General features: G+C 56.7%; 2 protein-coding genes across 6 annotated transcripts; one reads left to right on the top strand and one right to left on the bottom strand.

The window, feature by feature from the left end:
* Nucleotides 1-116: 116 nt before the first annotated feature.
* Nucleotides 117-17,852, top strand: PRC1 (protein regulator of cytokinesis 1). Of its 4 annotated transcripts, none has more exons than XM_067555417.1 (14): nucleotides 117-724; nucleotides 5,796-5,928; nucleotides 8,153-8,275; nucleotides 9,765-9,998; nucleotides 10,125-10,295; nucleotides 10,567-10,716; nucleotides 11,042-11,189; nucleotides 11,370-11,506; nucleotides 11,814-11,909; nucleotides 12,163-12,309; nucleotides 12,986-13,099; nucleotides 13,879-13,983; nucleotides 14,637-14,825; nucleotides 15,117-15,402. In XM_067555417.1, the coding sequence occupies exons 1-14, from the start codon at nucleotides 714-716 to the stop codon at nucleotides 15,303-15,305; spliced, it is 1,947 nt and encodes a 648-aa protein (XP_067411518.1). In that variant the 5' UTR covers nucleotides 117-713; the 3' UTR covers nucleotides 15,306-15,402. The 4 variants fall into 4 exon arrangements, with proteins under 4 accessions (XP_067411518.1, XP_067411520.1, XP_067411522.1 ...); XM_067555419.1 differs by having other exon boundaries at nucleotides 118-724; nucleotides 14,637-14,748; nucleotides 15,117-15,288; XM_067555421.1 differs by lacking the exon at nucleotides 15,117-15,402 and adding an exon at nucleotides 16,722-17,852 and having other exon boundaries at nucleotides 119-724; nucleotides 14,637-14,748.
* Nucleotides 15,738-21,857, bottom strand: RCCD1 (RCC1 domain containing 1). 2 transcript variants are annotated; one of them, XM_067555426.1, is made up of 7 exons: nucleotides 21,618-21,857; nucleotides 21,092-21,464; nucleotides 20,869-20,990; nucleotides 20,468-20,584; nucleotides 19,972-20,121; nucleotides 19,456-19,485; nucleotides 15,738-19,274 (listed from the first exon to the last, which is right to left on the bottom strand). In XM_067555426.1, exons 1-7 carry the CDS (start codon nucleotides 21,766-21,768, stop codon nucleotides 19,132-19,134), a joined length of 1,086 nt encoding a protein of 361 aa, XP_067411527.1. In that variant the 5' UTR covers nucleotides 21,769-21,857; the 3' UTR covers nucleotides 15,738-19,131. The 2 variants fall into 2 exon arrangements, with proteins under 2 accessions (XP_067411527.1, XP_067411526.1); XM_067555425.1 differs by lacking the exons at nucleotides 15,738-19,274; nucleotides 19,456-19,485 and having other exon boundaries at nucleotides 19,979-20,584.
* Nucleotides 21,858-23,448: the final 1,591 nt, after the last annotated feature.

Here is a 23,448-nt window from a genome sequence, read left to right as displayed (position 1 = left end):
TCCCCGTGCGCTGCCCGGCCGGCCGGAGCCCGAGGGGCGCTGGCTCGCTCACGGGGCGGCTGGGACGGGCTGTGGCCGAGCTGACGCTGGGGGGGGGGGGGGGGGGGGGGGGGGGCAGGGCGGCAGCGTTGCCAGCCTAGAACGCGGGCGGTTGGCTGGATAACCGGGCCCGCACGTGCACACGGGGGGGGGCTGCTTTCCGCGGGGGGAGGGGCCCCCGCCCTGCACCAGCGCCGGGCTCCGAGAGCAGCGACGCCCGGCTCCGAGCCAGCGTGGAACGCGAGGGGGCGGGGCGAGTCCCCGCGTGGGGGCGGGGCCAGGCTGCGTGTCTACGTGTTCGCGTTCGGCGCGTGGCTCCGTGCGCGCGGCAGGCCCGCCTCCTTGCCCAGGCGCGCCCCTCATCGCTGCCTCTTCATTGGCTGGTGGCTCTGGGACGCTTGCTTGTTATTGGTTGTCATATCGGCGGGGGCGGGGAGCGGTCCGACGGCGGAAGGGAAACCTTCCTTCCCGGCCGCCCGAGACGGGGGGAGGGGCGGGGCTGCCGTAGCGGCCGTTGTAGGCGGGGCTTGCCGTGACGTAAAGCAGCCCGGCAGCCAATGAGCAGGGCAGGGAGGGCAGTTTGAATCGGGAGTCGCGCGGCCCCGGCAGGGCGGACGGAGTGCGGGAGCCGGGCTAACGGCGGCTGCGCTCGGCGCGGCGAGTGGCGGGCCGCGATGAGGAAGAGGTGAGGGGCCGAGGGGGGCGTTGGGCCGGGCCGGGCCGGGCCGGGCCGGGGGCCGCGCTAGCTGCCGTGTCCCCGCCGCTCCTCGGCCGGCCTGTGGCCCGGGGTCCAGCCGCCTCCCCGCGGCAGCGTGGCCGGCCCGGCTGCTCTGCGGCCCGGGCCGCATCGTCCCTGCGGCCGGGAGCCGGGCCCGGGCTCTCCCTGGCGGGCGGCGGTCCGCGCTGAGCCGTGCCGCGCCTCGGGGCGTCTCCCCGCGCCCGCCATCCGGGGCCATCCGGGGGCGAGCCGCTCCCGCTGAGGGCGAGAGGCGGGTTCCCTAGCCGGGCTCGCTGGGACTCGGCGGCAAAGCGGTGCAGGGCTGCGCCCCCGTGAGCACCGCCGCCTTCTGCTCGCCCAGTCAAAAACCCTCCGACCGGAATGACTCGCAGGTCTGTGCGGAGAGCCGGGGCTCGCCGGGGCTGTGCAGCCCAGACCGATGTGCGGACAGTGACCGAGGAGGCGGTGTCTGCCCCTTCGCAGACACACCACCGACCGCCAACCAGGGGAACTCCTTGCCAGGGGATGCTGGGGAAGACCAAAAATATACCTGGGTTCAGAAAAGCGTTGGAGACGTTCCTGGAGGCTGGGTCCCTCCACAGCTATTAACCGAGATGGGCAGGGACACACCCCGTGCTCTGGGCTCCCTGAGCTCTCACTGCTGGGTGCTGGGAGTGGCCGAATCACTCATGATTGTCCTGGTCTTTTCATTGCCGTCGAAGCATCTGGCATTGGTGCTGTCAGAGACAGGACCTGGGCTAGAGCAGTGGTTCAACACCGGGTACATGTACCCCAGGGGTTCGCAGAGGACTTCCAGGGGGTACTTCAACTCATCTAAATACAATATTTGCCTAGTTAATGTGAATAAAAACTTAATTGTCGCTTCACTGCCTCCCGGAATGACAAGACTCACGAGTGAAAAACAGGTGCAAGTATTGCACTGAAATGCACACCTAATGTTTATATTCCATTCGATTTATTTTAGAATTACATGGTAAAACGGATAAAGTGAGCAATTTTTCAGGAACAGTGTGCAGTGACACTTTTGTATTTTTGTCTGATTTTGTAAGCAAGTAGTAGTTTTTACATGAGGTCAGACTTGGGGGACACAAGACAAATCAAACTCCTGAAAGGGATACAGTAATGTGGAAAGGTTGAGAACCATTGGTCTGACCCAGTATGGCTGTTCTTATGAGAGCTATATATAATTGCTCAAGTATTTAACTGCTGTTCAATTCTTCATTTTTAATTATGATGATAGAAAATGGTGAATGATGTTTACTAGATGAGGGTTTTATTTATTTTTACTTGTGATTTAATAAATAAGCGTGTTTCAGAAGGTATGGCTGCAACTTCTGTGCTTGATGATAAAAGGGGGTTGGTGAGGAGTGGTTGGCCTGTTTGTTCTCCATGAGGGTGTTGTGGCTGGGCTCTGGGGTCCTTGAACAGGCCTTGTGAGAGCTGTTTGTGGCTGGGACCTTTGGGTCTGTGACCAGCCCTGGTTTTTTGAAGTCTGTGGTTTATCCCTTCTTGCTGGCAAGGGAGTGGAGCTGAGCAGTGAGGCTCAGGATTTGTCGGTTTACTGGTAAACTCCTGAGCAGAACAGGAGCAATAAATCAGGGAGTTTGGGAGGGAACTAGGGGGAGGGAGTTTGGTTTCTTCTCTTCCAGGTATGGCTTCACACTAGGTAGTGAAGATATAGGCAGTGAGGGAAAAATTGCTGTGACGTGCCTTGGATATGCTCTGCTCTCTTTTCTGTTAGAAGAGAGAGAGTTCTTGTGTGTGTAGCACAAGCTGGTGGCTGTCCTGGAGAGAGTAAATTTCAATGCTGTGTAGCATCCAAGAAAACCAACACTTCTTAGATAACCAGATTCAGAAATTATTACTACCAGGAGAAAGAGTAAGAAACAAAGAAGTGGACTGGCAATTTGTGACCCAGAGTGGGAAGAGAGTCAGAAAGCATTCAACATAGTAAGAAATATTGAATTATTAGATATTCAGCAAGTCCCTTTTCTCTTCAAGCACGGGATCTGCAGGATGATGAAGTGCTTTTCATGACACAAAATGATGTATTCATATCATATGAGGCTGATGAAATACTTTTCAGTCCACTGGTAACTAAGGAAGATGTTAAATAGCATTCCCTAGGGATAAACATTTTTAAAATCAAGAGTTGGCAGAGAATATCTCTGCATTGCTCATTATTTTTCATCCTGACATACTGGGGGAACTCTAGCAGAGTGCTAATATTGTGCCAGTATTCAAAAAGTGCAAGTGGGCTGACCTGGGTAACTATAGGTCGGTTATAGACATCGATCCTGGGCAAAATAATTGAAAAGCTGATACAAGATTCAATTCTGATCTGGAACACTTGGTAAGCTGGGCGCAAGCTATATGGCTAAATGTAGATGTATATATCTAGGAACAAAGAATGTAAGCCATCTTTACAGGCTGGGGTATTTCATCCTGGGAACTAGTGACTGAAAAAGACTTGGGGGTCGTAGTGTAAAATCAACTGAATGTGAGCCCCTACTATGACATTGTGGCCAAAAGGGTTAATGCAACCCTGGGATGCATAAACAGGAATCTCGAGTAGGTGCAGATAGGTATTTTACCTCAGTATTTGCCACTACCAGAACTGCTGCTGGAATATTGTCCAGTTCTGGTGTCAACAATTCAAGAAGAATGTTGATGAACTCCGAGGGCTCAGAGAAGAGCCATGAGAATGATTAAACTATTAGAAAACATGCCTGATAGATGTAGCTCCTTGAATCTACCACTATTTATCTTACCAAAGAAAATGTTAAGGGGTGACTTGATTACAGTCTAGAAGTACAATATTTCAATCTAGCAGACAAAGGTGTAATGTGAACCAATGGCTGGAAGCTGAAGCTAGACAAATTCAGGCTGGAAATTTTTAACAGTGCGGGTAGTTAGTCATTGGAGCAATTTACTTGAGGTTGTGGTGGATTCTCCACCACTGGCAATTTTAAAATCAAGATTGGAGGTTTTTCTAAAAGCTGTACTCTGGGAATTATTGTGGGGATGTTTTCTGGCCTGTGTTATACAGGAGGTGAGACTAGAGGATCACAATGAACCTGTCTGGCTTTGGGGTCTACACTTTAATTCTTTATTAATTTATAGGAATATATAATGCTAGTCAACATGGTTTTATGAAAACTAGGTCTTGCCAAACACAGTTGAGGTTACTTTTATCAACCACATTTGTAACTTATCAATTTAGACTTTTGAAGACCTTTAATTTAGTACCACACAATGTTTTGATTTTAAAAAAGAGCAGCATGCAATATTAACAAAGCATATATTAAATGGATTAAGAACTGTCTAACTGACCGCTCTCAAAGTAGTCGTCAATGGGGAATCATCATTGAATGGGACGTTTCTAGTGGGACTCCATGAGGATATATAGTAAGCCCAATGCTATTCCACACTTTCATCAGTGATCTGGAGGTAAATATAAAGTCACTGCTGATAAAATTTGCAGATGAGACACAGATTGGCGGAATGGTAGCTAATGATGAGAACAGGGTAGTTAAACAGAGCAATCTGCATCGCACGTTAAGCTGAGGTTATTCAAACAAAATGTTTTAATACAGCCAAACGTAAAGTTACACATCCAGGAACAAGGAATTGCAAACCATGCCTACAGAATGGCCACTGTATCCTGGAAAGCCACAACCCTGAAAAGGATTTGGGTCGTACGGGATGAGCAGCTGAACATGATCTACCCATGTGATGCTGTGGCAAAAAGGCTTAATGCGATCCAAACGTGTATGACTAGGGGAATAGAGAGGTGATTTTTACCTCTGTATACAGCATTGGTGAGACCAGTACTGGAATATTATGTGCCTTTCCACATTTTTAAAGGGGTGTTGAAAAATTGGACAGGGTATGGAAAAGAACCAGAAAAATTATTTGAGGGCTGGAGAAAATGCTTTTCTGTGAGAGACTTAGAGCTCAATATGTTTAGTTTATCAAAAAGACTGAGAGGTGACTTGATTACTGTATAGAAATATCTTCACTGGAAAAAATATGGAGTGCTAAGGAGGCAGGCAGGACAAGAGAAGAAATGGGTACTCATCCTGTTCAGTAACTGTAGCTCTTTGAGACAAGTGTCCCTATGGGTGCTCCGCTCTAGTGACATAGGGACACGACTGGCCTGTGTTGTACAGGAGGTCAGACTGGATGACCTAATGGTCCCTTCTGGCTAGAAACTCTCTGAATCTATTATTAAAGGAAGTCTTCATGGTAGTTAAGGAAGTGAATTGGCTGTTTCTGGATACCATGTCCTTCAAGTTCTTCACACTAACAGATCTCCTCACACCTCATTTTTATTCATAAATTGAAGGGGGAAAAACAAGTTTTTTCAATTCCCAGTACATTTCTCAACTTGGAACGCATGACGAGCGAAGGAAGTGTTCTTTCTGCTCCTGCAGAAGAGGAGGCCGCTGTCCCCAGCTGGTTTAGCACTTCAGCAAACTCGGTCGTTTCCATGTCTTCTGTGCTTCCGCAGCAAATGCATAGCTGCTCGCATGCTTCCCTCCAGCCCCGACGTTCCTTACGGCTGGCAATGGCTGTTAAGGGCATCTTCTGCGCCTTGGGACAGAGAGTGTCCATTTGTTCTGTGTGTACAGTGCCTGGCACAGTGGGGTCCAAGTCCATGACTGGGGCTCCTGGGTGCTGTAGTAATACCGGACATAAAGAATAATGTCCTAGTACTTTGTGTTGAGAATACTGGCAGTGAAGTGAGACGCAGTAAGTGCTTGATCCCTCTGCTTCCTCACAGCCTGAATTCGTTTGCTGGGTGGGACTTCCTAAACTCCAGCAGCATCAGCAATAGAGCAGCTCTCTTTAAACTTGTCCAAAATTATGGAAATAAGTTTGTCCAAATGTTTTTGAACTGTCAACCTCAGTTCCATCTCATGCGAGAGCTAGTTTTCAGTCTCCTCTCTTCAGAGAAGCTGTGGCAGTGATTGTGATGGAAGTGTTTTACAATTGTCTCTCCTGCCTCCCTCAGCGAGGTGCTGGCTGCAGAGTCCGTTGCATGTCTGAACAAAGCACTCTGCCACCTTCGGGATATCTGGGAGGAGATTGGGATCCCTGAGGAGCAGCGACTGCAGCGAACAGAAGTGGTGAAGAAGCACATCAAGGTGAGTGCTTTTCCCGCTAGCACCCTTGGCTCTGTGTCCAGACACTGTGAGGATGGATGAACATGAGGAGTGTACACCTGATTCCAGAGCCCTGCAGGGAAGTAGCTGCTTTGCCTTGGGCACGGAGGAGTGGTTCTCAGCCCATGGGATGCTAGTGGCTCAGTCAGCGCACAGCTGCAGCCCCTGTGACATCCTCAGGGCCATACAGGTAGGGTGTATATATATTGTGTGGGTGCTGCCCATGTAACACACAGAGAGCTGCACATTGAGAACCACTGCTGTGCAGGGCCTTTCCTGGCAGTTCAGGGGGATTCTGTCACTGCTAGCCTTATGCTGCCTCTCCTCAGAAACGGGGGCCTGGAGAAATACCATGGCAATTGCAGAAAATCTGTGCTGCCTGCACCTACTTAGCAGAGAGACATTCGGCACTGGCCAGTCTAGACAGGGTATTGAGTGTGCAAAAAAGTGAGAACCTACCCACTGAGATGGCCCAGAAGGTATTGTTGGGTTTTCAGCCTACCTGTATTCCTCAGTCCTGTCAAGTCATGTCCAATTCAAGGTATAGGATCTAGCATGGCTTCAGCTAGCAGGTCTGCTCAGGTCCCTTCCAGTTCTATCTTCAGCAGTGTATATGACCGAACTGTTCCAACCCTCTTCTCTCCTGGCCCTAGATGACTGGTTTCTCTCCTCACGTGCTGGCCAGCTATTTCCAATCCTGCATGTGCTAAACACACACCTGTGCCATCCAGTGGCAGATAAAAAATCCCTTCTGGAAGGCCTTGCTTGGAGGTGGCAGTGGAAACAGCTGTCCAGCATCCAGGAAGGATCCAGAGCGCCCTAGAGCCATCTCCACTGACTTCTCTCGTGCTGTGTCCCAGGGCCATGCATGGAGCCGTGCATCACTCCCAGGATAGCTGGCTTCTCTCACATGCCCCCGGTTCTTGTCCTCCTGTAACTATGCCCTGGCACGTACAGTTTTCTTCATCCAAAGTTCTTAACCCCCTTCATAAAGGTGGTAAGCACAAGGCTTGAAAAACGTACCCTGTGCCTGGTAGGCCTACTGGGCAGGGTGCAAACTCCTGCACAACCTCCACCCCCTGTCAGAGATGCCCACAACAGTCTGTTCCTTGGAATTACACTGAACCACTTTCCGTTGTTTCCTGGTGCTTGGACCGTCTGTCTCAGCTCTGCTTCTTTCTCCTCTTCTGCCACAAGTCGTGCTTCTTCCTGCGCTGCTCTTCCTTCTCGCCCTGGCTTCCCCTTGCATGGAGTTCTCCCCTCTCCTCCTTTATTCTCCCCTCCCCCAGATAATCTTCCTCCCCTGCGTCTCTTGAGTTATCCCTGCCCCTTTCTGCTTCGCCCCTGCTGCTCTGCTCCCAGGCCCACTCGGCTGCTCCAGATACTCATCCTGGGGCGAGTGGGTTTCTCAAGCCTTGTAAATACGATCCCCCATTTCACAGATGGTCGATCTGAGGTCCAGGAATGACACTCGGTGAGTCCAAATCTCCCCCCATTACTAAGCTGACCAATGCTGGCATGAGAATGAACCTGCCCCCCCAGGCAGGGAGATCTGAGCGAGGAGCAGTGCTGGCACCTCAGAGGGCAGATGTGAAATGTTCTGGCCTGTGGGAGAGCTGGACAGAGAGTGTCTCCCCTAGGGCTGTGTATCTGCTCCATCACACTGCAGACTGCTTGCCTGTCCTGTCCCGCTCTAGAAGGAGTGGCCCACACCCCCATTGCACAGCTTCTGTCACTCACATTCTGCCCTTCGTGGCCTGGGTGCCTTGATGTCCCTGTCAGAACTGTGCAGACTAACAATCTTGTCTCTCATCCCCTGGGGCAGCCCTCCCTACCAGACTGCAGATATTGCCTCACCCGGTTTAGTGGAGACCCCAGTATTTCCCTCGGAGTCTCGCCAGGGGACAGGAATTGGGGGTCTTGCTGCAGCTCTGCCCTGGCATTGCCCTTTTGGGCCTCCTGGGCCCAGTACCGTGAATGGGGGAGTAAAATGTCTCAGCCCAGGCTATGCAGTGGGCACTATGCTCTGCCCAGCAGCTACTCTTCAATATTGCAAAGCCTTTCAGGGGCATAAGCGTTCTCTGCTCCCAACCTCCGAACACCAGGCTTAGGGTATTGCACTCCTCTCTGGCTTTCCCACAGATCCTCCACTGCCCTTCTAGGGCACCCTCCTCAATGGCCAACGCTAACTGTTGCTCTGCTGCAGGGTCTGCTGGACATGATGGTTGCTGAGGAGGAGAGCCTGAAGGAGCGTCTCCTGAAAAGCATTGCTGTGTGTCGCAAGGAGCTAGACACTCTCTGCAAGGAGCTGCAGCTGGATCCATTTGAGGTGAGCTCCAGGGCCTGGTCCCTAGGATTCCATTCTGTCCATCCAGTCTAGTAACGTTGGCTTCTACTGACTTGTACCCACCCAGGTGTCTCATGCAGGGCCCCAGCTCATAGGAGAAACTGGCTCCCTCCCAAAGTCTGTCTCCTGAAAGCTCGTCAATGAGTCCTAAGGAGCACAGAGCCCTGGATCCCCAAGGTGGTCTTGTAGGCTGAGTGGGGTGGGGCACAGGCTCATGCTGCAAACCTGGCTTCTCCCAGCTGATCCCCTTCGTCTGTGGAAGGGCTGTCATGCTGTTGGATGACTAGCTCTGAATTGAGCCTGTGACCCGTCCGTGCCTAGGGCCGCCACTTGAAAATGCCAAGGTCAGGGCAGGTTGCAAAAGGAGAGCAGATTCTCCCAGCACTGGTGGGTAACACTGAAGTTAGACTTCCCAATTAGCCACGAACTGTGCTCCTGATCACCACGCTGGTTATCAAGAAGCTACAACAAAACATACACAGTCTCCTTTACTGCATTTCAGTCTCTTGCTCCCCGTCAGCCGCTAGGTCCAGTAAAGAGATAAATTATTAAAACTGTGCTCTTTACCAAAAAATTCTCCTGATCCCAAAGGGTCAGCCACAGCACCAGACCAATATAAGTTTGGATCTTACCCAAAATATCACGCTGCCAGCCAATCTTTTAGTAACTAAAATGAAAGGTTTATTATAAAAGGAAAGAAACATACAAGGTGAGAGGTGTTGTATGAATAAAGCAATCAGACACATACAAATGATTTGAAAGTCCGTATCTATTAGGTTTTCAGTAGAATTGTGGGCTTTGCAGGCTTGTACAGTCTCTGGTGTACATCCAGTACCTGGATGGGTCTCAGGGCTTTGTTTCACAGCTTCAGTTGCAGATGAGTTGACCCAGAGGTTGGAAGCAGGGATGAAGAAGACAAGACGTTGTGGTGCAGCTGCCTTTTATAGTGGATTACCATGTGGCTTGTTTCAAACACAAGCCCTCCGCACATGGCATAGAAAAACCTCAGAGTAGAGTCTCCTGCCCTGTCCATAGGACATGTTCTTACATGTCCTGGTGACTTCTCAGGCGTAGCCCCGGCTTTTCTCCCTGAGCCCACTGTACCTGAGAGTTTCCTCGATGGGCCATTAAGCAGGCTAGTGCTGCAGCCACCCTGTCTGGGGTGTTGCCCAGAAACACAGCCCAAGTTGAAATACAGATATGCCTTACATATTTATAATCTACGTTACAATTGTGACACACACACAAACAATATCGTAGAAAGGTTGTAATTTGCTATCTCATGCGAATGATTGTAATTTTGACATATTGATGTTAAATAATATCCTAAAAGGTCCCCCTTAATCCAGCCAGCCTCAGAGCCCAATAGGATCAAGCCTTGTCTCGCCCTGTCAGTTAGAAACTAACCAGGTCCATGCCCCTTGGCTGGAGCTGCCGTAGAGAGTGGTGCTGATGTCTTGTGCGCTCTCAGGAGGAGGCGGAGAGCACCATTCTGCAGCGGGAGAAGGACTTGCGCACCCGCCTGGAAGTAATGCTAAAGCAGAAGAGAGAGAGAAAGCAGGAGCTGAAAACGCTGCAAGAACGAGACCAAGACTTGTGTGACCTTCTCTGCATGACCCGTTACAGCATCGACGGCAACTCTGTGCCCAGCCTGGAGGAGCTCGACCGCTTCAGACGCCACCTGGCAGCACTAGCTGCTGAGAAGGTGGGTGTGTGTGTGTGTGTGTGTGTGTGTGTGTGTGTGTGTGTGTCCGTGTGTGAAAGCACACGAGAAAAACCTGTGTGGCATGGTGCCTCCTGGCCTCTACCATGGTTTGCTTTATGCCTTCAGGGACGCAGGAGAGAGGAGTTTGTCAGCACCAAGCGGCAGATCGTACTGTGCATGGAAGAGCTGGATCACATCCCTGACACCAGCTTCGAGCGGGATGTGGTGTGTGAGGATGAGGATGCCTTCTGCCTGTCTGTGGAGAATATTGCTGCTCTTAAAGAGCTGCTGCAGCAGGTATGGAGCAGTGTGGTATGAAGTCTTCCATGCCGTAGTTCGTAGGGAGATTCCTAATGCTGTGGCTCTGGTGAAGAGGGTTTGTCATAAGGACAGTTTAAAGGGTGTGGGGGCCTTTGTGGGGATTCCTGCCTTTTCAATGAGGATGTACTTCAGGGGTCCCTTTCTGGAGAGTCCCCTTGAACAGGGTGAGCTACCCTGCTTTCTGTAAGGCAATGAGCAGCCCGTGCTAGGCTGCCTGCGTGCTGACTCTGGGCTTTCTTTGCTCCAGCTGGAGGCTCGGAGATCTTTGAATGAAGCTGTCTGTGGTGAACTGCGCTCCAGAATTGTGGAGCTCTGGGACAGGCTGCAGGTTCCTGTGGAGGAGAGAGAAGCCTTTGCCACGTACATGACCGGATCCAGATCCAAAACCAGGAAAGCGGTAAGGAAACCTTCATGCTGGGGGGGCTTGGTGGTTGGCTCTGAGCTTGCACCATCTCAGCCGTGGGGGGCTGCTCTTTGGCGTAAAGGAAGGGGTGCAAGCCTCACCTTCAAGAGCTGGCCATGGATTGCTATGGTGCTCAGCCCAGCTGGGCATCGGCGCAAGTGCATGGGGGCTCGTGTTCTAGGATGGCTTGTGCTGCCTGGGGCCAGGAATGACCCCAGCCACTCCAGGCTGTCTCTCCCTGAAGCACACCGTAAATCCCCCTCCCGGTACAGCTGAGCCCTGATGCCCAGGGCTTTGCCTGGTCTGTTCTGGTCTCTAGCTGCAGTTGGAGGTGGACCGTCTGGAGGAGCTGAAGCTGCAGAACATGAAGACTGTGATTGAAGCAATCAGAGCAGAGCTGGCCACTTACTGGGACAAATGCTTTTATGGCAAGGAGCAGAGACAAGCCTTCGCCCCTTACTACGAGGGTGCGTATCCGGTTTCTGGGTCGGGAGCCTGGGCTGGGCCTTGATCTGCTGTCTGTTAGCTCCTAGGGAGCTGTGCAGAAGCCCAGCTGGAGGTGCATGTATTCAGCAGCCTGGCCTGCTGCTGCACCATTGTTTTGTGTTGGGGGGATCCCTTGTGACTCTCTTTCCATCCCTTCCCAGAGGACTGCACTGAAGCCCTGCTCCAGCTCCACGATGCTGAGGTGGGGCGTGTGAAGCATTATTATGAGACACACACAGAGCTCTTTGAAGCCATTCAGAAATGGGAGGAAAACTGGAGGCTTTTCCTGGAGCTGGAGGTACTGTCCATGCAGGGAACAGACCATGGCTCTGATTAGCACCCAGCTGCGGAACGCTTGCTGTGACTGGGCACAAAGATCTTCTGCATAGCACTGGGGGGATGGGCTCCTCTTGTGTGTATTGCTCCCAGGTGGGCAGCATGGCCTGGGTGGGTGGGGGCCATCACTGTAGAGTGGCCTGGCAAATAGAGATTGAGCACAGTACTCTGGTGGGAGGAGGGATATCCCTAGGGCTGGGGCAGAGGTGGGTATGCTGGGATGTGAGCTGTCTGTCTGGTTCCCTCATAACTGGCCTTCTGTGTGTTAGAGAAAAGCAACGGACCCCAGTCGCTTTGCTAACCGAGGGGGCAACCTCCTGAAGGAAGAGAAGCAGCGAGCGAAACTGCAGAAGACTCTCCCCAAGGTACATGCTGCTCTGGGGTGGGGACCTGCCAGCGCATGGGAGCTGAACTACATGGCCTGCCCCTGAACACGGGGCTTGGCAGGCCACCGCTGAGGCTTCCAGCCCTGGGGGTTGGTTAGCAGTGGGAAGACAGGGTCATGTGCTTTGCTAGACAAACGCAGCTTTGGGAAATCCCAGGCTGGCTGGAACAGCCTGCCAGGATCAGTGCAATCCGACCCACTCTGCTGCAGTCTCTCTCTGTCTCTGGGTCCAGCTGGAGGAGGAGCTGAAAGTTCGGATTGAGGCCTGGGAGCATGAGCATGAGGAGGCCTTCTTGGTGAATGGGCAGCAGTTCATGGAATATGTGAGTGAGCAGTGGCAGCTGCATCGGCTGGAGAAAGAGAAGGAGAAGCAGGAAAGGGTGAGTGCAGAGCTCAACAGGGTCCAGGTATAACTTCTCCTGGGTGTGTTCTCCACTCCTACTGGGACAGGCCTTCTACTGCCTGAGCTGGGTTGGGGTCTGGGATACAGACTGGCAAATCTCCCCTGTGGGCACTGGTGACGCTGAGGGGGGAGAGCGCTGCCACTTCTGCCCTTGGCCAATGCTAATGGCAGAAGCAGTGTATCCGGCAGGCCCCACCCAGCGTTAGGGTGTCCCTGAGGGCTGGGCTGGGCTGACGAGATCGTGGCTTCCATAGCTGTAAAAGGCATGAGACAATGGCATCTAACCCCCTCCGCACAGTCCCCTGATCTTGGCTGTGTCAGGAGCATGGCTCTGCAACGTCTGTTACCAGGGTTAGCATGTACTGCGCTCCTCCCTGGATGACGGTAAACTCAGGGCCTGGGATTCAGCCGCACTAATTCCTAGATGTGCCATCCTGTGCCTGGCATCTGTCCTCTCCTCCTGGTGCTGCCCTCCAGTGAGCAGGGGTGAAGAGCTGCTGGGTGGGATTTGCTCAGTGCTCCCCCCTCGCTGGCCTATGGTGTCACGCCGAGCCGGGGTTTAGTTGGTCAAGCACTCGGTGTGCATAACTCTGAATCACCGGGGCTGGTGCATACACTTCCGATGGGCTCTCACCTGTGTTCTCGCTGTGTAGCAACTGAAGAAGAATCGTCAGATTGAGGAGGAGATGTTGTATGGCAGCACTCCCAGGACATCCAGCAAGCGCCGGGTCCTGGGAGCCAACACGCCAACCGGCAAAGTGCGGAAGGTAAATGGACGTGCTGCCAGCAAAGAAGCTGGGTTCTGCGGCTAAGTGCCAAGCATGTTGTTCCTTAACGGACCCCCGTTTTTGTGCATCTCTGGGGGGGGGGGGGGAAACCGGTGCTCGCTGAGCTGCTTATTGGCACTGTCAGTGGGAAATGCCACCACCACCAGGGCACTGCATCCTTCCCCTTCTGATACATCACAAGGCAAAGTCCTGTCCGGTATCAGGCCCCTGGGAATCCCATGGCTCCATATGGGGCCAGGGAAGTGGGACCTCACTGATACTAGCCAGCCTCTAGCATGGAGCACGGGTCACTTGCTGGTGGATTCTCTGTACCTCGAAGTCTTTAAACTATGATTTGAGGACTTCAGTAACTCAGCCAGAGGCTCTGGGTCTATTACAGGAGTGGGTGGGTGAGGTTCTGTGGCCTGCATTGTGCAGGAGGTCAGACTAGATGGTCCCTTCTGACTTTAGAGTCTTAATCTGAGAGATGTCCAAGCCCTTCTGCCCCCCAGGGGTGACTGCATCCCTCCCACCAGCACTTGAGGGCTCCGTCAACAGCCAGCCCTGGAATGCAGCCACGTGCACCAGGATTCTCTGAATGGCTGTTGCTGAGCTGAGACTTAGCCCCTGCTGCCGCCCTGGATATCACACAGGAGGTAGCCACTAAAAGGGAACCTAGCAAATGGCCTCCTTTCCATGGGCTTCCCTGCCTGGCTGCTGCTACAGGATATGGCTGGTCTCCAGGCCTCTGCCACTAATCTCTTCTCCTTTGCCTTCAGCTCAATGCAACTGCCAGTGCCACTCCCAACAGCACAATCCGTTCTGCCTTTGGGGGAACGCTCTTCCACTCCCCAGTGTCCCGCCCACCGCCCTCCGGAGGCAAGGTAAGTGCGTGCTGCTTCTAGCTCCTGCACCCCAGGGCCATGCCCCAGGAACTCTGCTCTTCTAGCACGTGTGACACAGCCCGCAGGAGAGGGTTAAGGGCGGGGCAGAGAGTGTGTGAGCTTGGGAGAAGCTGTTCAGTGCCTGCCTCCTCCATCCCATGTGCAGTTCTGGCTGCCTCAGTGGCTGTCGCTCCCCTTGGGGCACGTACCAAGCTTCAGTTCCTGCCCTGCTGAGCCCTCCAGCTCCATGGTGCTTCCCAAGGAAATTCCATGGTCACCGTCAAGCTGCCAGTGTGATGGCAAAGCATGTGGGCATGCAGGGCACTGCTTTGGGCAGTGGGAGGAGCCAATGGTGGTCAGCCCTTATGGTGCATTTTCATCCCTCCGTGCTGTTTGGTAGCCGGTCCCTGATGCCTTTGCTCAGACGATAGGCATGGTGGGCGCTGCCTTGGCACCAGCCGTGGTTACCCCCGGGACTGGCTGAGCTGGAAAAGGCAGGACTCAAAGCTGGGTTCCAGCACGGAGCTCCAAGCCCAGCACAGAGGAGATTCCTCGGATGTGGTGCCGCAGGGAAGGGAAACTCAGCCAGCACCATTGTACTTACCATGTTCTCTTCGTGTCTGTCCTAACTAGCCCTGCTTCCTTCCCTCTAGCTCGGCCAGCCTGCTCGGACCCCCAGCCGCATGGCCAGGAAGCCCCCTCCCATGGGCCATGCAGAACGGAACAAGGAGAACGTGTCCCAGTTGAATGGAACCACCCTGAGCGGTGGGTGCATTCCCACAGCCCCTGCCCAGCGTAACTACAGCATTAACACTGTTGCCAGCACCTATTCTGAGTTTGCGGTAATTCACCTCTTCTAAACACAATCCACTCTGGGCAGCACAGTCGGGGCAGGGGATCCCTGTGCACCCCGGGAGGCACAGCACACCCCACCTCTGCTCTGTGTCCAGAGCTCATCTTCCTGCCACTTGGATCCAAGGGGGGAGTGAGTGAGGCTGAGTCAGGATAGGGGCAGGCTCTGTTCCCCAGCCCACGGAGCCAGTAGAAAACATGGCCCTGGCAGAAGCATTGACTCCTCAGGCACTGCCTCTGCTGCTGGAGTTAGTGGTAATGTGCCAATTTTTCCTTTCTAGGAGGACTCTGCTCATCTCAGGGCTCTATGGGGAGCCCTGGGGTTCTGCTGCATCCTTGTTCCGTCTCCACCCGGCCTCTCTGAAGTGCATCGGGCAGGCCAAGTGCCTCAGTCCAGCCTTCCGTACCCTGTTCTCAAAGCACTGGCTGAGGGAGGGGGCAGCTCCGTGCTCCTGCCTGGCGCCAGCTGAGCCGTATGCCTTTCAGCTCCCTGGCCAAGGCCAGCTTGTGGCGCTGGCTGGCACAGGGCAGGAGACGCCGTCTGCAGAGAGCCAGGGTGAGGCAGGACCTGCCTTCTGCAGTGGGCGATTTGTTGCTTGCCTCACGGGTTTGCTGCCTGTGCTGGCGTGGCTGACCCAGGGAGCATTCTGCTGACTCCATGGCTATGGGCGGTATGAATTAACCCCACTAACCTCCACAGCAGAGGGCTGGGTGAAGGGGCTGGGGAGGCAGGGCAGGTGGCACTCTCCATGGCTCCCTAGAGCTCTGTGAAGAGCTGTTGAGCTGTAAGCCCCTCAGCTGCTGTGTGCTCTGCCAAAACTCTGAACGGTTCCGCTCACAATGTTTTGTAATGCTGCATACATCCTTTGTTTGTCTCGGCAATCCAATCCAATCATGCCAGGTTCAACTATTTGGTACTTTATTTCAAACTACCTGTAATAATACAGACAACAAAAAGGATTCCTCAGGAGTAGAGAGCTCAAGAAACCCCTACGACAACCCAATCCTGTTTCTCCATACGCATTTCTTAGGTGCTTCAGTCCGGGGGTGTTGCAGGTGCCAGCTGGGCCATCGGGGGGAAGGGGGAGGAAGCTGTCCCTCCAATCTTAGTTGATTCTCATTTTTCGTTTTGCCCAGCCCCTGTAGAGGCCTCCATGTACAGATGCCCCAATCGAAGATACTGTGGGGCGAGAGGAGCTGGAGCCAGGGGTGCAGTTGGGGGATGGTGGAGGGGCTGTGTAGGGCCCCCATCTGATACCTGCCTCCTCTTCCCCCGAGCCCAGCCATGGGCCTGCACATCTGTACCCCCTCCCCCCATGGATCCAGAGGGGGAGAGCCTGATGTTGGTCAGACCTGGCTTGTATGGAGTTTCCTGCAGGCCTCCTTCCTGCAGGCCATGCAGGGAACCACAGCTGCCAGGAATGCTCGGGGGCAGTGTCCTCGGTATGTGAGCTGGGCTGTGGGGGGTCCAGCAACCCATGGCGGTGGCCAGCAGCTCTGGAGGGAAAAATGGAATTGAGTGCAAACACAAATTGTGCTTTGCGCAGTGGCCCACAATTCCCCCAGGAGTGACGCAGCTGAGGGAAGCCTGCCTGCAGGGGTGTCCCTGGCCATGCTAACCTAGCTCCACTGGAGCTCAGCTTGGCCTGTCGGGGTCTACAAGCCCTAACCTCCTCCAGGCTGCTTGACTCTAAGCTGCCTTCTCCCACGCCTCAGTGACAGAGAGCAGCTGGGGGGAAGCACTCCACAAGATCTAAGTGCGGAGTTGAGTGGAGCCCCGCCAGGCCGAGGCGCAGAGCCTGGTGCAGGTGGCTCCACAGCTCTGCTGCTGCTCACTGCTGCCCTCCCCTTGGCTGGCGCTTCATTTGTGTATCTTTTTTTAACAGCGCGAACTTTCAAAAGCTTCCAAATCTGACACCAGTTCCCGGATCCTGAACTCCACAACCACGAACATCAACGGCTGAGGCAGCGGCTGCTGCGGGGGCCCCCAGCCCGAAGGCTCTAGCTGTTTAGATTTGTAGCTAGGTCACTGCTCCAGCACCGCATGACCAGACACCAGCAGCTGAGCGTGCGTCCCTTCAGCTGCAAACAGCAAGTGCCCAGGGGGGATTTTTAGCCAAGTCCTAGGGGCAGCTCTGCTACTGCCTGCTGACAGCCAGGGCCTGACCCCGCGGGCAGCACTGACCCACAGGGAAAGGCAGGAGTGAGCCGTGGGGGAAGGGAGGCTTCTTTTTTTAAAATTGTTTGTTTTTACGAGTGACTTGCAATGTTCCAGAGCGTGCTGGGCAGCTGCTGCCCGGGGCTCCCTGCTCTTCATACACTACTGCAGCCTGGCAGCCCCTTGGCGGGCACCGCCCAGCAAGTGGGAGCCGCAGCAGGGTCTCCTGGCCACATGGCCCAGCCTCCTGCTATTCCCCTGGATGCCGGGTGGGACAGCCAGAGCTTCCAAGGGCATCTCTTCCCCTCCCCTACCCCCCCCCCCGCCCTCTGTGTCTGGCAGCCTCTCCTTTTTCTTCCTTCCCCCTGGGCTGACTGGTTAATTCTGCCTGGCTCAGGCTGGGCTGCTGTGAGGTGCTGTAGCCATACCACCTTCCCCAGGGTGCCACTTCCCCAGGGTGCTTACCTTCTCCCCTGCTGCGCCTAGTGTGCTCGTGGGTTGCTCAAGGGAAGTGAGCAGCCTTTGTGCTCCCCCCTGCAGCTCTGCTCTGCTGTAGTGGCCTGGGACAGCTGTGGCTTATTACGCTGCTGCCACTAGGTGCTGACCATGGAGATGCATGCCTTCTCCTGCCCGCAGCGTGTAACAGTCCTGCTGGCCAGTGCTGGGCGCAGGAGCCCCCATCCCACCTTAGCTGGAGGGTGCCTGCCGTTACCTTGCTGGTTAGGACAAGGTGGCTGAGCTGCCCCTACCACCAGCTGGGCAGCCTGGCTCAGCAGCAGTTACTCTCCCAGCATAACAGGCCCTTCTAAAGGCAGGGAGCTGGGCTGGGCCCCGACCCCTGCTCCTGGGCGACGTGGCTGCCAGCCTCTGTGCTTTTCGAAGGGCCTGTAGTGCTTTGTGACGATGCAGCTGCAGCTGCTGGGAGACTGACTCCTCTGGGTATAGGTAGTGGCCCCCACCCTCAGGCCATAGCTGTCAGTGGGTGCAGGGGAGGTGGTAGGTGGTATAGCTATGTGGGTTTTCCACACCCCGCGCTGTGTAGTTACAGTGAGGAAGTGGGGGGAGACCAAGCCTGGCTGGCTAAGTGGCAGTGGCTGGTCTCTCGGATTGAGTTGAGCACCAGCACAGCTTCCCCAGCCATTGTCAGACTAACCCTTGCCCCAGCCCGTTCCCTCCCTGCTCCCAGGGCCCTGCTGAATGAGCAGGGGCTAGTACGTACCCAGTCCTGGCCTGCGGGCTGCACCTTGCCCCTGCTTTGCTGTGGGGGGGGGGAAGATGCCTGTTTGCACCTCTCTGCCCATCCCTGAGTGATGCTCTGTAAATAGTGTTCCTGTCCCGATCATGAACCCATCTGCACCTTGGTATCACTACAGCCCCAGCTTTATTTATTCCACTGGCTGGCCCCTCGCAGGGGCTGTTGTCTGTCCTCGTGGCTGGACTGATGGTGCTGGTCTAGCTCTCGGTTAGCATTACAAGGGCAGCATGCTGCTCTCATCCTCCTGAGGCATTTGCTTAGCTAGTGGCTATGTTAAGCTTGGCTGCCCCGTGGGGGTAGGGTGAGACTGCGTGGGGCAGCAGATAGCCTGGAGCACAAGCAGCACTGGCATGCAGCATGCTGAGCTGCATGGACAAAGGTGTTACTCACGTTGCCTTTACATGTCATGTTCAGCTGTGGAGGAAATATATTTAGGTGCTTCTTCACAGCTGTGTGGGGGTGTGTGTGTGCAGGTGTGGAGTTCATGTTGCTGCTCTTCCTTGCAGGCATGCTTGCTCAGCCCAGTGCTACTGCAAGATCTTACAGGAGGGGCCATCCCCTTTGTGGGCTGGTAAAGTGGATTAGCCAGGCCCCTGGTGTCCAGGCCCGCAGCTGGGTGTAGAGCAGGCACAGGCACAGGAAGAAAGCTTTTGAAAGGGGAAAGTTGGTTGATTGAAGGTCTCTGGTGGGAACATTTTAAACCCTGCACCGTGTGAAGGAAATTATTGCCTGCCCTGGCCTGTGTTCACACACAAGCTGGCTGGCAGCTGTGTCTCTTCACTTGCCCCTACTCCCTCCGCCAGCTGGGGCTAGATGTTCTGCTGGGCCACAGCCTCAAAAAGCCTCTTCCAGCTGGTGAAGCCCTCAGCCCTCTCAGCTGCGCTCACTTTTCCCCAGCACACACATAAGTGTTCCAGGGGCCACACACCACATCCTCCACTATGAGTCCATGTGCAGGGAAATGGCCAACCTGCCTTGGCTGATCAGAGCTGGCTGTGTCAGTGTGGCCAAGCTGTCCGTATTTACCTGGGGATAAGAACACCGTCACTGACAGCAGGTGCAGCACCCCCAGCACGAGGAGGGCCCTGCCTTCCTTCATGCAGAGCCAGCCAGCACGCTGCTGTCTTTCCATGGGGGGCGCTTTCACTGTTACAGCCAGGGAGAGCGGTGCAAGTGTCCTCCCTCAAAGAGCAAAGTCCTCACTTACCCCAGCCCCACGTGTAGAGCTCCCCTTTCCCTGTAAGCAAAGAGCAAAGGTCAGCTGGGGGGGCTAACAGGGAGAGGGTCTTACCACCCACCTCACCCTCTCCCCAGTGGGGGGCTAGTCACAGCCAGGCTGGAACTGCCTAAGGCACTACAGCCCAGCCCCACCCTGCCCTTCTGTTCCCAGGGCAAGCCCTTGTCTAACCACCCGCACACTGCTGGGCGTGCACTCCTGCCTTGGAGCGGGCTGAGCAGGGGCTGGCTGGGTGTCATGCTGCTTTGTGCACCACTCGTAGGATGCTGGGCTGAGTGTGGTAGAACTGCCCTTCTGGACAGCCGCGGGGCAGGTTAGTTCCCTCTGGAACACCCTGGAGTGGAGCTGAGCCGATACTAAACACACAGCAAAGGTGACTACAGCCCCCGGGCCCCGTGCTCAGTGCTGACTAGGACATCACAGCTCGGCAGTTGAGACTTCACCACTCCCCTGCCTCCTAGCGCAGGTCCCAGCCCCTCTACCTACGTGTCACAGCAGCGGTGTGGCGGGAGCCACAGCTGACCTTGCTGACCTCAGCCCCCTCCGGTAGATCCAGCAAAGCAGGGAAGGCCTGGATTGAAATGAAGTCACCTGTGGCAGCAGCCTCTTGGTGGGCCAATTTCACCTCACCCCCAGCTGGAAAATGGATGGAAAATCCTGCTCAGGTGGGTTCTGGCAGAGTGATGCAGACAGGGGCAGGGGGGTGGTCTAAGGCTCCAGGCTGGGGCAAGGAGGTGTCTCTGCCATGTGGACACCAGGCTAGACCCACCCCTCTGGAAAGCAGGGGCCCTGGAGGGGTTCAATTTTCCCCAAAGGCTGGGGCTGGAAGATGGTGACCACCCACAGAGCCAGGCGCTGCCAGCAGCATCTCCTATTGGCAGCGGGTTGGGCACTAGCAGCCACCAGCCAGGGCCCACCTCCCATTGCCTAATGCTGGCTGTGGGACCCGTGCCACACTCTGCCCTACAGCAGGGTTCCTCACCTGCCCCAGCTTCCTCCTGTGTGGAGCCAGGGGGGGGCCTTGCTTCCGCCAGTGCTTTGCAAGGCAGTGCCAGCTGCCCGGACTCATTCCAGCCCCACACATAGAGATCGCCTGCCTCTGGAAGAGGGACAGAATCAATACCCGAGACAGACGGGGACCGAGGGGTCTGGGCTCAGGGGCTCCAAGGCAGGGTCACCAGAGACCATCCCTCCCAGCAGGGGACCAAAGGCGGCTCCAGTCTCCCACCCGCCTCCAAGGGCAGAGTTGGGGCAGGGGACTGCACTGGGGCTGAGCACTTCACTTCCCCGAGGCCCACCGCCCCCAGCTTGTCCTGCAGGCCCAGCCCGGCCTGATGAAGAGGAGCTGCCCCTCCATGCCGCGGGACCCCAGCCGCCCCTTACCGCTGACACCGGCCGAATGCCAGCCTCCAGCTGCCAGGTCCCCCATGGGCAGGCCATGCAAGGCCTCGATGGGCCGGGGCTCGGCCACCGTCTCCAGCCCGCCGTGCCCCAGCTGCCCGTGTCTGCAAGGAACACACGAGACCCGCAGCAGCGCGGCACTGACGGCTGCCCCCTTCCCCGGCCCCTGCACCGCCCCCGGCACGGAGGCTCTGCCCCCACTCACCTGCCGGAGCCCCAGGTGTAGACGGTCCCGGCGGGGCCCAGCAGCGCCGCGTGCTCGTGGCCCAGCACCAGTTTCCGGGCCCGCAGCGCCGGGGGCAGCGGGCGCAGGAAGGGCGGCCGCGGGGTCACGTAGCCGCCGGGGGCCAGAGGCAGGGGCCCGGCCGCTTCCCCCGGCCGCAGCCGCCGCAGCCAGGCGGGCTCCCCGCGCAGCCCCGCGCCGCGCGCCCTGGGCCAGGGCCAGGCCTCCAGCGCCGCCCCGCGCTGCAGCAGCAGGTGCGTCTCGGACGGGAGCAGGTCCCGCACCCGGACCCGGACCCGGCCCCGCGCCGCGCAGCGCCCGGACAGCGGCCCCCGCAGCGCCAGCCGGCCGCGCCCTGCGGAGAGGAGAGAGCGGTCAGCGGAGCGCGCTACCGGGGGGGGGAACCGAGCGGGCCAGTGCCGAACCGGGACGGGGGGGGGGGGCAGGGTCGGTTCCGAGCGGGCCGGTACCGGGGCGGGTCGGTTCCGAACCCCCCCCCGGCGCTCACCCGTCAGCAGGCCCGTGTAGCTCCAGGCCGGCCGCACCGCCAGGATCCCGCCCGGCTCCGGCTCCACCCGCCGGGTCCCGCCGCGCCGCGGCTCCGCGAGGCCCCGGAAGCCGAAGACGAACCAGCCGCGCCAGGGCCCCGCGTCCGCCATCGCCGGCCGCAGCCACTCGCGGGGCGGGGCGGGGCGTCCGGTCACGTGGCCTGGTCCCGCGCGCGGCTCCCGCCTGGCCCTGGCCGGGCAGCGACACGCCCCGCCCCCTGCGGCCGCCGGGGAAACTGAGGCCCCGCCCCCCAGCCCGGCCCGGCCCATGGCACCGAGCGCGGGACTCGTGTTCTTCCTTCCCCCCCCCCCCGTATCCGGTGCGCAGCGCCCGGCGCGGGCCGGTCAATGACAGACAGAGGCTCAGGCTTGTTTCCTTTAATGTTCCCAGCCACGCAGGGCAGGGCAGGGCAGTGCCGGGCAGGTCAGTGCTGGCAGTGGTGGGGGGGAGAACCACAGCTGCCCCCCCCTGCACCGCCAGGCAAACAGGTCAGGGCCCAGCACCTGCTGTTCTTGGAGAGATTGCTCATATCCATTCCAGTATAGGTGATTAAATAGTCATACCTTGGAGGTGGGTAGGAGTCATTGGCGAGCTGCTCTCATCAGCACGGCCCTCCCAAAGCCCGCGTCCTCTCTCAGCTGCTGCACGATGACGTAGTGGGACGTGAAGGTGTGGACCGACGACCAGGTCGCTGCTTTGCAGATGTCCTGCAGGGACACTCTCTCCAGGAAGGCCACAGATGAGGCCTGGGCTCTGGTGGTGTGTGCTGTCACAGCCCCTGGAAGCGGCACCTTCACCTTCTTGTAGCAGATCCGGATGCAGGCGGGGATGCAGGCAATGATCCAGGCGGAGATGCGCTGGGTGGAGACAGGTGAGCCCTTCCTCCGGTCCACCCCGGCCACGAACGACCTGCTGGGGCAGTCCGCCTCCTCGTTCCTGACCCGGGAGGTGCGAGGCAGATCTGTGGAAGTCGTGCCTCACCACAAAGTCCCACAGACGAATGGCCTCCTGCCAGAGGGGTGAGGAACGCGGCCCCCCCATGCCTGTTCATACAGAACATGGCCCCTGTGTTGTCCGTGAGGACCTGCACCATCCTGCCCCTCAGGAATCTGAGGAACACCTGGCAGGCCAGCCCGACTGCCCTGAGCTCCCAGACATTGATGTGGAGACTCCTCTCCTCTGCCAGCCAGTGCCCCTGGGTGCTGAGGTTGCTGCTGCTGTGGGCCGCCCACCCCACAGACGAGGCGTCCATAACCAGTTATTGATGGTGCCACGTCTCTGCAGGGAACTCCCCTCAGCACCTCCCCCTGGTCCCGCCACCAATCCAGGGAGGTCAGGACCTGTGCGGGAACCGTAACCACCCTGTGCAAGGAGTGCATACACCGAGGCTAACCACGCCTGGAGAGGCTTGAGTTTGAGGCAAGCCAGCCTCACCACATACGTGCAGGCCGCCATGTGTCCCAACAGCTGCAGGCAGTGCCTGGCTGTCGTCGTGGGGCACCTGTGCAGTTGGGCGATTATGGCGGCCATCGCCTTGAAGCGAGGCTGTGGGAGGAAGGCTCTGGCCTGGGTGGCGTCCAGGGTGGCCCCGATGAAATCTATGCGCTGCACTGGGGTGAGAGTGGACTTCTGCTCGCTGATGAGAAGCCCCGGTCTGGTGCATGTTGCACAGGTGAGTGCCAGGCTGTTCCTCACGTGGGCCCTGGACCTGCCCCAGATCAGCCAGTCGTCCAGGTAGGGGAAGATCTGGACCCCTCTGTGGTGCAGGTGGGCCGCCACCACCACCATGC

This window comes from Emydura macquarii, unplaced genomic scaffold (genome assembly GCF_026122565.2).
Source record: "Emydura macquarii macquarii isolate MOO-44397 ecotype Brisbane River unplaced genomic scaffold, CSIRO-AGI_Emac_v2 contig_1644, whole genome shotgun sequence".
NCBI lineage: Eukaryota > Metazoa > Chordata > Testudines > Chelidae > Emydura > Emydura macquarii.
Note: the sequence above shows the minus strand (reverse complement) of the source record. Positions and strands in the feature narration are given on the sequence as shown.

What these genes read in the sequence shown, in the direction of transcription:
- PRC1 (XM_067555417.1), top strand. An exon ending in TTAAAGAGCTGCTGCAGCAG is followed by an intron (nt 10,296 to 10,566) that starts GTATGGAGCAGT and finishes TCTTTGCTCCAG; the next exon opens with CTGGAGGCTCGGAGATCTTT. An exon ending in TGCAGAAGACTCTCCCCAAG is followed by an intron (nt 11,910 to 12,162) that starts GTACATGCTGCT and finishes CTCTGGGTCCAG; the next exon opens with CTGGAGGAGGAGCTGAAAGT.
- RCCD1 (XM_067555425.1), bottom strand. Translation starts at nt 21,768, where the DNA reads ATGGCGGACGCGGGGCCCTGGCGCGGCTGGTTCGTCTTCGGCTTCCGG. An exon ending in CTACACGGGCCTGCTGACGG is followed by an intron (nt 21,465 to 21,617) that starts GTGAGCGCCGGG and finishes TCCTCTCCGCAG; the next exon opens with GGCGCGGCCGGCTGGCGCTG. An exon ending in TACACCTGGGGCTCCGGCAG is followed by an intron (nt 20,991 to 21,091) that starts GTGAGTGGGGGC and finishes TGTTCCTTGCAG; the next exon opens with ACACGGGCAGCTGGGGCACG.